At 43.5% G+C, this 15843-nt stretch overlaps 1 protein-coding gene across 1 annotated transcript in view; it reads left to right on the forward strand.

The window, feature by feature from the left end:
* The window catches only part of EFNB2 (ephrin B2), a 49472-nt gene extending 34495 nt beyond the window's left edge, over positions 1 to 14977 (forward strand). Inside the window, exons 3-5 of the mRNA XM_037067668.1 lie at positions 11327 to 11419; positions 12156 to 12269; positions 13681 to 14977. Of these exons, the coding sequence (XP_036923563.1) occupies positions 11327 to 11419; positions 12156 to 12269; positions 13681 to 14069 (596 nt within the window). The 3' untranslated portion in view covers positions 14070 to 14977. The remainder of the gene's footprint in view (positions 1 to 11326; positions 11420 to 12155; positions 12270 to 13680) is intronic.
* The last annotated feature ends 866 nt before the right edge of the window (positions 14978 to 15843 follow it).

Here is a 15843-nt window from a genome sequence, read left to right on the forward strand (position 1 = left end):
TAGAAACTAAACTCTGACTTTCCTGACCTTGTATGATTGTGTCTTTCTTTGGTGGACTTATTTGGTTGAATTTGATAAAAATATTTGCTTTTGAGTGTCCGTTAACCACCACCACCCCCCCCCGACACACACACCAGCCCCATCCCAGTAAGCTACATTTTTAAATCATTTGAAATATCCTCCAAATTATTAGTATATGTTGATGATTCATTCTTTCCATTATAACCTAAGAATGTTCCTCCACAGTGAAACTATTATTCTTCAGAATTTTGGGGGGCTGCCCCCATCCCTGCCCTTTTTGTGAATGTGGCCCATATATCATTACCAACCCAGCAGTTGACTTCTCCATCTGATTAGGGCAACGTTACTGATACAATAGCCTGAGAACAGCCAAGAGCCAGTGCAGCAGCTTGGGCCTCTGGGGTGCAGAGCAGTAACAGTTGAATGTGATGGGGGTAAAAGGCAGAAAACTGTACTTGAACAAAAACTAAAATAAAAATAAAAATAAAAAATAACAATTAAATGAAGGCATATTACTTCCTCTCCTTGGGCACAGTCTAAAAAGCACAACCAGAAACATTCTTTCCCTTTTAGTGTTTTACTCACTCGTTCTCTATTTTCTGCTCAGATAACTAGGATACTATTCCCAGAGAGTAAGAACTGAAGATAAATTCATGTGCAAATTAACGGGAAACCACAGATGCTGGCTGTGTAGTTTTAAAATGTGAAGAGGACTTTTAAGCAGTGTGAACTCAGGGTATCTTTTTGCTGAGCAATGATCTCCACTCACTGAAAATCAGACCCTGGGGGAACAATATAGTGATTTCACTATACTCACTACATGCAATTAGATCCCCAAAGCAAAAGCTTTTAAAAGCAGGCTATAAAATGCCCATGTGTTTTTATTAAACCTATTTTCTAACTAGATGGAGAAAGTTTTCTAGTAATTTTTAATTTTATATAGTCTTTTTCCCTAGGCCAAGAAAAAAAGTCTGGGCACTAAAAGTACTTAGGTATAACAATGTTATTTTTCTGTCCCTAAATGATTAAATGCAATTTCATCTATTTAGTAATGCTGACTATATTAAGATTAGATAATGCTGATAGAGAGATACAAAGAAAAACGATGTATAAATAACATAATGAGGTAACATTTATATTCACTCTTTTTTTACATTAAAAATTCCCAGGACATTCCAATCAACAATAAAAATAATTGCAAAATTGTCCTCTGAATGGAAATAGATAGTATTCCCAAGCATTAGCAATTTCTTGTTGTTTTTCAAAATCACCCACTAAACCTTTTAAAGCTTCCTGGTGACTGACTATTGCAGCAGAAATCAGAATCTTAGTCTTGTGGCTTTATTTCACCATTTTCTGCCAGTAAAAAGGCACAGTCAGGACAGGACACTTAGCTTTGCAGTTTCCCGGCTGGGAGCCCTCTAGAATCAAAACCTCACACACCCTACACTCCCAGATAAGGTGGTAGTAAGGAAGAGAGAGGTTAATTTTTACTGTGGGATCCAATATAAAATAAGCTGAAGTTACTCTGAATTATTTTATGCTTGCTATAAAGTTTACCTGATGAAGTTTCAGTTGATAGTAATATCTTAAGACAGCGTTTTCCATGACAATTTAGATCATTTCTAGCTTAGGATAAAAATCCCTTTATGACATAATACTGAATGGTATTTTAAAATTTTAACCACCTTTTAAATAGCCAAGTATTTGGGTACTGTTTTAACACTAATAATACATTTTTAATATCTTCCAGTAACCTTTGCAACTCCAGGTTGACTTAAAGAGGAAAGAAGCAGAGTCCAGGAATGTAGGAGAAAAAAACGTCCTCACTCAAAATGTTCTGCCTCTTAGCCAGATCTCCCCATTCACTCCTACCTTCCCCTTTCTTCACACCCTCTGCCAAATCAGCAATAGCTTCAATTGTCTAAAACCTCCGCATAGGTAGCTTCTATGGATTTCTCTCTCTGCAACACCAGGGCTGTGAGTCCTGCTGGGCATGGCTCTTCCAACCCCCACAATGGAAGGCTGGCCGGAAAGCCCCTGGCCAGAACGCATGTGTATATTGCTTTGGAAATGGATTTTAATTCCCTTCTTATCTCCTTTTGGGAGCGGCTACTTGTCCTGTGTGATTGCTTCTTGACCTTTTCCCTCTGCTTGTACAAACTGAGATAATGTAGTTTAAAGTCACATGCAAGACATGTGCCCCCTTTGTCTGGGACCCCTTAAAACAAGTCTGTGACTCAGGGAGATACCGGCCTGCTTGGCTGATCTGCTGCCACAGGTGCTCCCTGTAATGTGAGTAATAAAAGCTGTCTATGTCTGCTCCATCCATTCCTCCTTAGGGTTTTTTCAGCTTATCTGGATGAGCAGTCAAGGCCTCCCCAGGCTGGACCTTCTGTGTTACAATTGACTCAGTCGTTGGCAGGATTTGGTTACCTGCAAAACCCCCTAAGCTGAGCTGACTGTGGTGATGTTATGCTGAGTTGGGGGATGCCAGGAGGAATCCCAGGCTGGCCAGCAAATTCTATGTCATAGAAGGTGGCAAGCTTTCTTGATACATGGGGACTGCCACGGGGTTGGGGTGGTGCCCCTGAAACTACCTGTGGCCTCCTACAAACCTTGCAGTGTGTGGGAGAGCGGTACACCCTAGAAAAAAAGAAAGACCTCTGCATGTTGCCACCACTCTGGGCTGGTTAATGTTTGCAGTGCTACAGAGGGTGACTGAGAGACAGATAAAGGCAGAGGTGTGTGCTTTGCATTTAGAAGAGGAGCTGAAACTAGACAGAAACCTGTCTCCTGTAATGGCCAATGGACAATAAGGGTGCCCTGGGGTGACAATTAGAACAGACCCGTGTGCAGTCACAGGACCTAGCATGCCACTTTGCCAGGTTACAGGGATGGCACCCACCAGTATAGTAATGATCGTGACACAACGTGACTAGAATCCTTGCAGGTGGGGTCCCACAACTGAAAATGAAAGTGTCTCAGGTGAAGATATCATAATAGATGACAGTGGGGAGGCCACAGAGTCAGAAGGGAAACTTACGGCCCATCAATGGATTGTGACTTAATATCAAGACCCAACAGCCACAGGCACCGCAGGGCACTACAGTGCTGCCTCTGCCAGCAGACTCTTCATGCTGCGGTGCGCCCCTATACCCTTGCCAGGCTAGTAGAGCTGGCTGCTGGGTTCAGACAGAAAGGACCCAGAGCCATCATCGGGTGGCTGCTTTGGCTGTGCCATTTTGGCTGTGCCAAAATGCTGATGGCATTTTGCTCCTGGGGGATGAATTAAAACATGTCTTCTGTCACCATCCAGCCCTCTTTGAGACAGAGAATTCATGGTGCCAGAGCCCAAGCCTGTCACAGAACTACCCTCCTTATATGGCTAATGGCTGGCTCTAGGGCAGCGTGGCCTGATGAGGAGGATCTGCCCTCCTCTAACCCGTGCCAAACCAGTTCACTAGAACTCCAACAGTTCACCCTAGAGCTGGACATGCACCACACCGTCTATAACTCACAGTTCAAGGGGCCAGGTAGGGAAAGTTACTGTAGGTATGAGTGACCAGGTTGTGCAAACAGCACCCCTGGCTTACATCGGCACCCTGGTACCTGTTTTGTCCGCAAACGTGGGCAATTTTGTGTAAGAAGTGGCAGAGGCAGCTGCCAACCTAGGGGAAGTAGAGCTACTGAGACAAAAGAAAGGATAAGACAGGTAGGAAAGACGGACAAAGAAGGGAAAAATGGAGAGAATCTGTGAAACAAGCAGAAAGGTTCAGTGAAAGTAACCTGCAAACAACTATGGAATGATCTGGTAGAGACTAGGGTAGATAAAGATAAGATAGACAAGAAGCCTAACTGCATTCTTGTAAGTCTGTGGCAGGAAACGAAACCTCAGCAACAGTTCAGCCCGTAACAACATCCACTGCCTGAACATCAGAATGGACACTGTCAACTGATACGGTCCCATCAGTGCCCCCAAAGCTGACACCCTGCTTGGCTGGCTTCATGGCTGCCCCACTTGTGGAGTTGCCTCTGGCCCATCCAGAGGACAATCCCTGGGGAGAGGTTTTTGCATAGGGAGAGATGACCAGGGGACCTGCTTATGTGGACCCAGTGGGGACCAGAGGCCACATGTAGAAGCAGCTATTTACTGGTCCCCAAAGAATGTACAAAGAGTGTTGGCTTTAGTTGATATTGGTATAGAATGTTCTCTTATTTATGGTAACCCAGAGAGATTTACGGTGGTCCAACTGCCATTGATGGCTAAGGAGGAGAGTCCATTTGAGTACGGGCTGTAACAGTGACTCTTGGAATAGGGTGTTTACCACCACACCCCTATAAGGTGTATGTTTCCCCTACCCCTGAGTGTATCTTAGGAATTGATATTCTAGCTGGCATGCATACCTGCAGACCACCATGGGGGAGTTTTGCCCCCGAATGTGGGTTATGAAGGTTGTTTTGAGGGGGCATGCCAGACATCCCCATGTCACTTTCCACTCCTTGTAGAATAGTGCCCACCAAACCAGGCCACCTTCCAGGTGGCTATAAGGAGACTGGAGAGACCATAGAAGAACTTGCTAGGGTGAACATCATCCTAGGGCAGTGAACATCACAGCCCCTATACCTCACCAGTGCGGCCAGTCCAAAAGCAGGATGGAACGTGTAGCATGATGTAGATTATAGAGAAGTAAATAAGGCAATTCTGCCTTTCTTTGCAGCCGTGCCTGCCATAACTAGCCTCCTAGACCAGCTTAGCCATGCGCTGGGCACATACCATTATGTATTAGGTTTAGCTAATGCCTTTTTCTCTATTGATACTAATCCCAAAAGCCCAAACCAGTTTGCTATCACCGGAGAAGGCTGCCGGTGGACATATTTACTGTTTTGCCTCAGGGTTTCCTACACAGCCCTACTGTTTGCTATGGCCTTGTGGCTGATGACTTAGCTGCATGGACTGTACTATTTTCTGCGAAATTGTACCACTATATTGATGATATTATGCTGAACTCTGATATTATGCTGAACTCTGATTCTCTGATCCAGTTAAGAGTGCACTGCTCCTCAGTTCTTGGCTCACCTTCAGGGTCAAGGATGGGCAGTCAATTCCAACAAAATCCAGGGACCTAGATTGTCTGCCAAATTCTTGGGTGTTGTTTGGTTGGGTGAGACAAAGTGATGCCTGCCACCATGATAGATTAGATTCAGGCTTTTTTCATCCCGCAAAAGCCAAAGCAATTGCAAGAATTTTTAGGATTGTTAGAGTACTGGCTGGTTTTTATGCCATGCTTAGCTTAGCTAGTGCACCCTCTTTATCTTTATCGCCTCACACACAAAGGTGTGCCACCTGGGATTGGGAGGAAGAGCATGACAAAAGCTTTAAGGCTGCTAACCAAACAATGAAGACAGCCCTGGGTGTCATAGATCAATCTCACGTGGGTGATATAGATGTCCCTGTCACCCCTGAGGACTATGGCTGGGGCCTCTGGCAATAGCAAGGGTGCATCAAGGTGCCAACTTGCTTCTGGTCCCAGCTCTGGAAGAGGGTGCAGGCTTAATACAATCCAGTAGAGCAACAAGTGAGTGCTGTTTACCAAGCTTTCCTGGTAAACATTGCTGGACTGAGGTTTGAATACATACTACCTATTCCATTGGTGGATGGGTACAGGACATTGTAAATCAACCCAAGGGCTCAGCAGCACAGACAGCCACTCTGACTCAATAGTGTGTGTAACTCCAACAGAGAAGCAAACTAGTGACTGGCCCTCTGGACCAAGAGTTGCAGCAACTCCCAGGCCCAGTTACTTACCAAGACCTGGACACGGAGGTCCCTGCTCCTCTTCCCAAGCCTGGGCCTGCTATTAAAGGGGGACGAGCCCCTGCACCTGAGAATGCCTGGTACAGTGATGGCTCCTGCCAGGGCCAGCCACCCCCCCCCCCCCGCCCGGAGGCCAGTGGCCTACCACCCTAGCATGGACAGCATATGGATGAAAGATGGCATAGGACAAAGAAGTTGATGGGCCGAGTTGAGAGCAATGTGGATAGTCATAGCCTGAGAACCTGGACCAGTGTCAGATAGCTGAAGAGTATACAGAGGACTGACCCTGTAGCTGCCCCATTGGCAGCAAGATGATTGCCAGGTGGCTCGAAAACCCCTGTGGGGTCAGGATTTATGGAAGGACATTTATGAATGTCCTATATTTATGAATATAGTCTGGAAAAGGCAATAATGCTTTACCATGTCAGTAGACACTGACCTCTCTACAAGCCTGCCAATACCAAGACCAACGACCTGGCACACATCCACTGGTTGGACGAGGCTCCAACAGAAGATATGACTGAGTTCCTCCACTGAAAGATGCACCATGCAAGACAGAAGCCTTTTATGAAGTGGTAAAAGCTTAGAGCCTACCGCTCTGTTATTCTGATATAGTCACAGCCTGTCAGCAATGCACCATCTGTGCAGAGAAGCACCTTGCCAGCTGCCCCAGGATATGGGTGGCCTGTGACAGGGGACACCTCACTGACAGGTTGACTACATTGGTCCCCTTCCCCTATCCAGAGTCTCATGCTATGCCTTGATGTACGTGGACACAACTACTGACTTGCTGACCCAGGCAAACAGGCCACACAGTGAGCCACCATCTGAGGCCTAAAGTAGCTTGTGCTGCCTATGGAAAACTAGATGTCATTGGAAGCGACCAAGGTACCCATTTCATGGGACATCAAGTACAAGAATAGGCAGACACCCTCGATATAAATTGGAGATTGTGTCTACCATACAAGCCCACTGGAACTGGCCTCGTAGAAACGTACAATGGCCTTTTGAAAGATGCCCTGAAGACTGACTCTAGCTCGTTTCTGGGATGGACAACCCACCTTTCTGACTGCCCACAAGCCTTGAACTAATGGCCTAGGGTAGGACAAGTATCTCCTAACAACCTCCTCACTAGACCTTGGGTGGTACCCATACACCTACAGTTAAGTACACAGGAGCCCTGGACTGGGACAAAATGTCACCCTTAGACTCTTCTCTGGAAACTCCTTTCTAGGGTGGGGCCATATGCTACCAGCCATCAGCAACCATTCTGATTATTGGGTCTGCACTAAATTTCCCATTGCTGCCTCTGCCAGCCTACTTGGCATGGTGGATCCACCCTGCGAACCAGACATGTTGGGGACTGGCTGCAAGACTGGAAAGCTCCTCACCTGTTCTTTGAGCACATGCATGAAAAAGTGTTTTCCATCATGAGGAAACAGGCCAACTGCACCAAGCCATGGCTTTCGTATGCAGTTTGGGGCGGTGTGGAGTGGCTGTCAGTATCACAGGTAGAGGTGCAACAACCTGTGCCCATGTGTATTGAATGCAGAACTGGTACTATAAACGAAACTTCAGCTCATGGGGAGGATGCTGGGAGCTCTATGCAAGAAGATAACAGTAATGACTGCTATAGACCTCTGGGGGCAGTCTACTAGTGGGGCATAGGCCCATCCTCTCCCTTGGGGAGCCCTGTGGGCCTGTGGCCAATATGGTAGGCCTTACCTCCCATTTAATTGGGACTGGGTGTTGCACCTGGAGAGAACCATATATCTCAAGGTGAGTGTTAAACACTTTTCCAAGTGTCCCTTGAAATTGGGACTCATTTTGGGCATGCTACTGAGTCAAGTGCTCTGACTGGTGGTTCTACACCCTAGCCATTTTTGTGCCCCCTGCTGGTATTATTCTAACCCATGAAGCCACTAAGGCCCTAGCAAATCACTCTGGCATAGCCCTTAACCACACCAGGTATAATACAGCCCTGGATTCTGATGAGGTAACTCAAATGAGGGAAGTTGTATTGAAGAATAAAATGGCATTAGACTTACTCACTGCTACCCAAGAGGGCACCTGTGCCATTCTGCACACCGAGTGTTGCGTATATATACCTGATAATTCTCGCAGCATATCCCAGGCCTTAACTGCCCTAGGAGCTGAGATTAATCATATATTGGCCATAGCCTCTGACCTCTTTACAACTTGGTGGGATTTTCTAGGTTCCTGGGGACATCCCTTTCTCCTAGATCTCTTTGGGTTTTGTCTTGCATTGTCGGTCTTGGTGTGTAATATTTACTGTATTTGTGGTATATGGATACAGTGTGCCAATATGCTCACTTCACAGGTCCCCTATCAGAAGAATGTAACACAAAGAATGTGAGGTGGAAGAGCAGTGTTGGGGTGGAGTGTGGTGCCGTGCTGGGCATGGCTCCTCCCACCCCAATAATGGAAGGCTGGCCGGAAGGCCCCTGGCCAGATCACGTGTGTATATTGCTTTGGAAATGGATTGTAATTGCCGCCTTATCTCCTTTTGGGAGCAGCTTCTTGTCCTATGTGATTGCTTCTTGACCTTTTCCCTCTGCTTGTACAAACTGAGATAATGTAGTTTAAAGTCACATGCAAGACATGTGCCCCCTTTGGGACCCCTTAAAACAAGTCTGCGACTTAGGCAGATGTGGTCAGCTTCGCCGATCTGCTGCCACCGGTGCTCCCATAATGTGAGTAGTAAAGGCTATCTATGTCTGTTCCATCCAGTCCTCCTTGGGCTTTTTTTGGTTTATCTGAATGAACAGTTAAGGTCCCTGGACTCAACCTGCTGCATTATAAGGGCTGAAAGGCTTTTATTCCCCCCAAGGAATAAATAAAATTTAACCTTTTAAAGATGAATGCATTTTCATTCTCACAGCTTTCCTCCTTCTATCTTACAGTCAGTGGATGAGAAATTACAGATTTCAACTTCATTTGAATACTTATAGAGTTCTGTGTATTGGGGGGTTAGTCACACATCATTTTGGGTAAACCAAGGAGAGCTTTGAGAAAAAGCATTGACTTACAAATAAAATCAAAAGAAAAAGTCATTCAAATTCTGGGCATGTCTTGTCCTTCCAGATTGACAAAGTAGTAGTAGTTAGTAGTTTCTGTCTCTGCAGATGCCATTTTTAATTACATTTGTCAGTGATTCTTCTCTTCCTTGCCTTGTCAGACTCTCTGCTCTTCACTTACTTTTCAAGACCTAAATCTTTGACCATTTCTTCTCAAGATTAAAATAAATCTATATTTTCCCTTATTCTTTTTTCTGTGCATTACCCTTCAGCTACTATTACTATCATTTGCCAGCTTAGTGTTAAGCAGGAAAAAGACAGTCATTTAACTTTTATTTTATTTTTTTTATTGTTGTTCAAGTACAGTTGTCTCCATTTCCCTCCTCCGACACCACTCTCCCCACCCCAGCCATCCCCAGTAGTCTTTTAACTTTGGGTTAACTTTGAGTTTGGGTACTTTTAACTTTGAGTTTGGGTGCTTTTCCATATGGGTGAATTTATGTGCATATAAATTGAAAACATTAAGATTTCGCTTGATCTAAGTAAACTAAAGCTTTGAAACCAGCAGCCAAAAAAGATATAAATCTTGTAGTTTTCTTCTGTATGAAAACATATTTTAATTTTTGAGAAAGATCAAATGAGAGAACACTAAATAATTAAGTAAAGATTATAGTGCTGCCCTGTAATTATCTAGAAATAGTGTCTACTCATAGATATCCATACTGTTCTAACTCTTTAAGAGAAAAGGGCACTTTGAAATTTAGGCACATATATAGAGGAAGAAGGGAAAAGGGAAAGAGTAGAATAAAAAAAAATGGAGGGGGGATGATTTATTTAGATTCACGTTTTTTACTTTTTAAGTATTTGTTTTAGCTTATCTGCCAAACATTTTGTCAACAATCTGCAAGAGACTACTGTCTACTTTCTACCGCCCAAAATTATTATGGCAACTTTTGCCCAGTTTCCCAGGAGAAACTCAGTGTCAGCAATAGCAGGAGAGTGAGATATGATTGTGAGGCTAAGAACGTTAAGGAAACACTCAGATAAGCGAAAAGATATTTATACACAGAAGAAGTAGCCATTGTTTTCAAGGAAAATAGTGAAAGTAAAAGTCAATAACTCAAGAATACAAAGACAAGTAAGTAACTGTCTTATTTTCCAGCTAATTTACTTATCCATGATATGCATATTTCTATGCACATATCCAGGATTTGTTTGCTGGCCCACAAAAACAAACAGCCCATTAAATAATGTCTTCGGGGTTTATTTTTACCAGAAAGTCGGTCCCTTTTTCAATGCTTTTAAAAGTGCAATATTAGTAGACAAGAATTTGATAATCAAAGTAGAGAACAATTTACATTGCAGAAAGGTATTATGAAACACTTCTGTCCCTTGCCCCTTGAACTTAGGAGGAATAAAAATGTCTAGCACCTTCTTTTCTCTTCTGGAACTTGACCTGTAATTTAGATACTGTTCCTCAGAGAAGTACCTGCCAGCCTATCTTTTTACAGCTTTAGTTACAAAGCAACTCAGAACTCACTGTCCTAAAAAGACAGAACAATAATGTGTTTAAATGGAGTTAGAGCATAGACTGTTTAAAAAAGAAATGCTGAAAGTGGTCAAACGTTCTGTCCTTCTTTTTTCTGTTCCCTCTTGAAGTGAAAAGGGAATGAGGCAAGTGGCTGCTAGAATCTTTGCCGTGTATCCTGGTTTGCCACAGGACCCTAACGGAGCAGTGGGGTGTGTGTGGCCCCCTCTACCTATCCGGAGTTATCCTAAAGCAGGGACTTGGTAGAAGAGTTTGAAGAGCTTGGTGGATGTTGGTAATAAGAACACACCTTCTTTCTGGTTGACTACAAAATGAGGGGACACACTTTGGAATTTGAAAAACTAAATTTCAATATACTTCTTAAGCGCGAGTAAGGCTGGGAAAGAAGAAAGGGGGTGTGGGAGTCTTTTTTAGTGTTTACAGAACTTGGATGCTTGACAAACAGGGCACATCAAGCTAATTGTTCTTGAAGCAGGAAATCTGTAGTAGAGGAAGCAGGTGTTGTGTGATGATTACCACATTTGAAATTACCGTATTAACTCTTTGCTCTTCTGAGTTTGACCCCAAAATAGTCAGTAAGCTTTCTGGAAGATGCTGTCCCTTTTATCTCTCTCTATATATACTCTTGCTAAATCAGTCGATTGTGATGGAAGAAGAAAGTGCTTCAGTAAATTTGAAACTAGATGGCATACATGTGGCAGTATTGACAATATCCATTTTTCTTTCTTTTTTTTTATTTTATTTTTGACTTTCAGCATCCCATACTTTCAGAAAACCTGTAACTAAGAGTGATTCTTATTTTTCAAATTGTTTTCAGACATTTCATGTTCATGTAAAGTTGGCTTATTGATTTCCTGATTTTTCTTTATTTTTTGTTTTGTCCATTTTATTTTTAATCAGCTACATCAAATGGGTCTTTGGAGGGCCTGGATAACCAGGAGGGAGGGGTGTGCCAGACAAGAGCCATGAAGATCCTCATGAAAGTTGGACAAGGTAAAGACCATCTGCTGCTTCATGAAGCCACTGTAATCTGGTTGAGCCCCCAGCTAGTGTGGCACCAGTATTGCTAACACTCACCTTCAGTTGTTCTTCAGTTTAGTTTTGAAAGCAAACCTTTCTCTGCACCTTGAGCCACTGAGATTTCCTCAAGTCATTGTAACAGACTTCTTTTTTTGGAGATTAAAGTTGAGGTCAGCCAGGTAGAATGTCTATTACCACATATGTGTATATATGTGTGTATATATATATATTTTTTTTTCTTCTTAAAAGCAAGACACCTCTGTGGTTCAAAATTAAAATATCCAGAATAAAAACACAGTTTTTGCATTTTTCCCATTTCTGCGTTTTGACTACAGAGACTTTTGTTTGTTGAGCCTTTTCATTTATAGATAACCTATTGTGCAGAAAAAAATTAACCTTCTAATTAGAAATTGGGATAGTAGTCAATCAACTTGCTCAGTTAAATTGAAATGTCATCTGCAATGCTCTGCCTGCCAAATGCAAGAATCCCTATAGTTTCCACAGATGGCCTCACAATCTAAAACTCCGAAATAACTAGTATAACTGTTTTGTTTTAAAAGGAACATGATATTCTCATATCTCATAGTAGTTTGCGTAGAGAATCTTATGGTCACTGCTGTCCATGCCTCTTGAGATATATATATCCAGATCCTAAAGCTAGATTTTATCAGACGTTTGTGCTGTAAGTAATCATTTGTTTTCCATATAGATGCGAGTTCTGCTGGGTCAACCAGGCATAATGATCCAACAAGACGTCCAGAACTAGAAGCTGGTACAAATGGAAGAAGTTCAACAACAAGTCCCTTTGTCAAGCCAAATCCAGGTATAGCAGTGTGACCTGTGTGTGTAGGTCTGTGTATACCATACCCTTAGTATCTCAAGAGGTGGAACAAAGTCGAAGTGCATGCACACCAGTAGGGTTAGATTGTAGTTACTGAAATCAGTAATCTTTGCTCTCAGTTAGCTGTTATTAATTATTAAGTAAGAACAAGTAATTCATTCCCACAAAAGTCCTACATTCAAAAGAGTGGAATTCATCAGATGTAAGTGCCAATTATTAGCACTGCTTTCTCAGAACAAAGTTATTTCCATTGGCTGACACTTTTTCATGCTGCTTGCAACACTAGCTTAAAGCCGATGTTAATGTATATATAATTAATGTTCTAATCCCTCATCTAATTATATCTAATCCACAAAGTGCCTGACTGATCCTCTTCTACATTTTAGATGGTAACATCTTAAAATATTACACAATGTCATGTTTTTTAGGCAGTTATTATAGGAAAACTTTTTTTTTACATTTTCAGTGTAATATAAAATATTAAGCAGATTCCTGGCAAAAGTTGAAGATACCAGACAAAATTGGCTGTCATTTAACTTCATTTTCTTCACAGTTTTCGAACAAATATCTATGCATTTGTTACCATGCTAATGGATTTTTTATATGGTAGTTGTTGAGCAGACATCAGCAGTTTAGTATTAGGAATCTGTATGCCTGGTTGGCAGTCATGCGAATTTAGCATTTGTAGCAATATTCTGTCTCTTTCCAAGTGTCAAGGAAGGGAGCTGTTATTTCTAACTTTCAGTGATAAGATGTGTCAAATTCTTATGACAAACTGATAAATGGATAATATAATGGTGCCAGGCAATTTTTTAATGCTTAACATTTGGGTTGGCAGTCTGTTCAGCATAAGAGTTTCTGCTGCCTTCCAAATATATTTTAAGTGTAAATCAAACAATACAAACGAGTTACGAGTTGAACACTCTCCCAGGCTCCATCACTCCCTGGTGTTCCTGTGCTGCTTTGCGGGTAGGCAGGGCTTCTCTGGAGAAGGCAGGGGTTTGGATTCCCAGGAAGCCCCCATTTCTAGAGGAAAGCAGAGGACAGTGCAGGCGACTTCCTTTTTTACCCCTGCCGTGGCCACGGGCTGGCTGACGTGGATTAAGGCATGAAGTAAGATCGAGAGCTGACTGTCACAGCCCATCCACGTGCTATGGAAAGGAAACAGTGTGATTTGGGACCAGCATGAAAATCACATCTAGAGTCACATCTGCTTTCACATTGATTGCTGACTTCTACCTTTTACATTTAGCTATTAAACAAGGTAATTGGTTTTGAAAGTCTACCTGCCAGTTAAATCTGCTTAAATTTCACATTTTTCAAGGGTCCTAAAAGCAGCCTGTTAGCACTTGCGGCAGCGATAACTGGTCTGCGTCTTTCTCAACCCATGCAGGTTCTAGCACAGACGGCAGCAGCGCTGGACATTCTGGGAACAATATCCTCGGTTCCGAAGTGGCCTTATTTGCAGGGATTGCTTCAGGATGCATCATCTTCATCATCATCATCATCACACTGGTGGTCCTCTTGCTGAAGTACCGGAGAAGACACAGGAAGCACTCGCCGCAGCACACGGCCACACTGTCCCTTAGCACGTTGGCCACACCCAAGCGCAGTGGCAACAACAATGGGTCGGAGCCCAGTGACATTATCATCCCATTGAGGACTGCAGACAGTGTCTTCTGCCCCCACTATGAGAAGGTCAGCGGGGATTATGGGCACCCCGTGTACATAGTCCAGGAGATGCCTCCCCAGAGTCCAGCAAACATTTACTACAAGGTCTGAGACTTGGCGGTGCCTTCGCTTTCCCGGAGGAAACTTACTGTCCCGCTGCCACCAGCCCATGGAGGGTTGGATGCCCTTGTGTCTCCAGTGGACTGAAGCACAGCGGGGGGAGGGAACACTCCTTCTCTGAAGAGCCCCGTTGAGTTGGACAGCTTACCTAGTCAGTAGCATTTCGGCCGTGGTGAATACAGATGCTCACCGACAGCTGGAAGACTTATGTAGAAGACACCCATTAGGACTGTGGTGCTTGCCTCACACCTCTGATCCTCGAAGCCATGTGCCGCAGTCACTCAGGCCTATGTGAAGCCAAGGGAAGAGACAGAGTGGTTGGTGGACAAGAGAGCCTTGAGCATCCTGGGTAGGTGCCCGGGGACGCCACGCCTGGAAATGCCTCAGGTGTGCTCCTCAGTTGTCGCACAGACCTCTGGCTAAGTGGGGCTTGTAAAGAGCTCTCGCTTTTAGTCCTCACTGTTGCACACTCCTGTTATCCAGGGCTCTGCCATACTTCACAAGAGATTTCCTCTCACACCACGTTCTGTATCACTAATCGAACATTAATGTTTGGAGTCTCCTGCTCCAACCACTTGCAACAACAGCTACAATTGATTGGGTAATAATATTATACATTTATAGAAATTGTGTTTGCTAAGAAGGAGCCTTCCTATCAGACGCTAGGCTGTCAGTGAGGAAGACTAGGAGTTGGTGGAAGGGAGTAGGCTAGGAAAAAGGGCTGTCGTGCAAACACAGGTCAACGCTGCTGCCTCTGAAACAGAAAGCTGGGAAACGGGGGGGAAAACAACAATTAGGTAGCACAGCACTTTGGTTTCACTAAGATTTTAAGAGGCAAATAGGAGACACAACAACAACACACACAGCGGCTTGGGTGCATTTAAAGGATTCACTCTTATCAAATAGCAACATGCAGGAAAAAAATAGTCCCTCTTCACTGGGTGGAACAAAGGGGCATTGATGGTAGAGAAGCAGGCTTGGAGAGGGAAGGGAGAAAGCAGGCCGCTGATGGGAGGTCCCGCAGGACTGTTGTGGTACTGGCAATAAGACGTACAGCTCCGAAGCTGTAGGGAAGTCAGTCTGCTTTGGATGATGTTTAAAGCAGACTCAGCTGCTATACTTATCACATTTTATTAAACACAGGGAAAGCATTTAGGAGAATAGCAGAGAGCCAAATCTGACCTAGAAGTTTAAAAGCCAAAGGTCAAACAGGCTGTAATTTCATCATCATCTACATCATTAAATAGTTCTCATATATTAAAGGTAGGTCAGATTCCCTTGTCCCCTAATGTCCCTTCCCCGCCCCTCCTCCTCAATTGAGCCTTACGACACTTTGGTTTATGGAGGTGCTGTCCAGGCTGCGGGGACCGCAGTGCAGGTACTTAGCAAGGCTGCACACAGGTGCTCTGTGTCAAGGTGAAGCACATATGGCAAACCTCTTAGAGTCCTTAAGACGGAAATAAATTATGATGTCAAGGGGGAAAAGGAGGGTAGGACGTATTTATAATAGGTGTATAGAACACAAGGGATATAAAGTGAAAGATTTTTACTAATATATATTTTAAGATTGCACACAGTATACACCAGAAGATGTAAAATTCATTTGTGGCAATTAAGTGGTCCCAATGCTCAGTGCTTTAAAAAAAAATTGGATAACTTCTTCTGGGAAAAACAACATCGCTCCAAAAATAACAATAATGAGAGCAAATACAAAAATAACCAAGTCCTCTGAAGGCATCTCACGTAAGTGTAGACTAGGAAATGC

This window comes from Sturnira hondurensis, unplaced genomic scaffold, assembly GCF_014824575.4.
Source record: "Sturnira hondurensis isolate 20B ecotype Veracruz unplaced genomic scaffold, ASM1482457v3 Scaffold0017394, whole genome shotgun sequence".
In the NCBI taxonomy this organism is placed as follows: Eukaryota; Metazoa; Chordata; class Mammalia; order Chiroptera; family Phyllostomidae; genus Sturnira; species Sturnira hondurensis.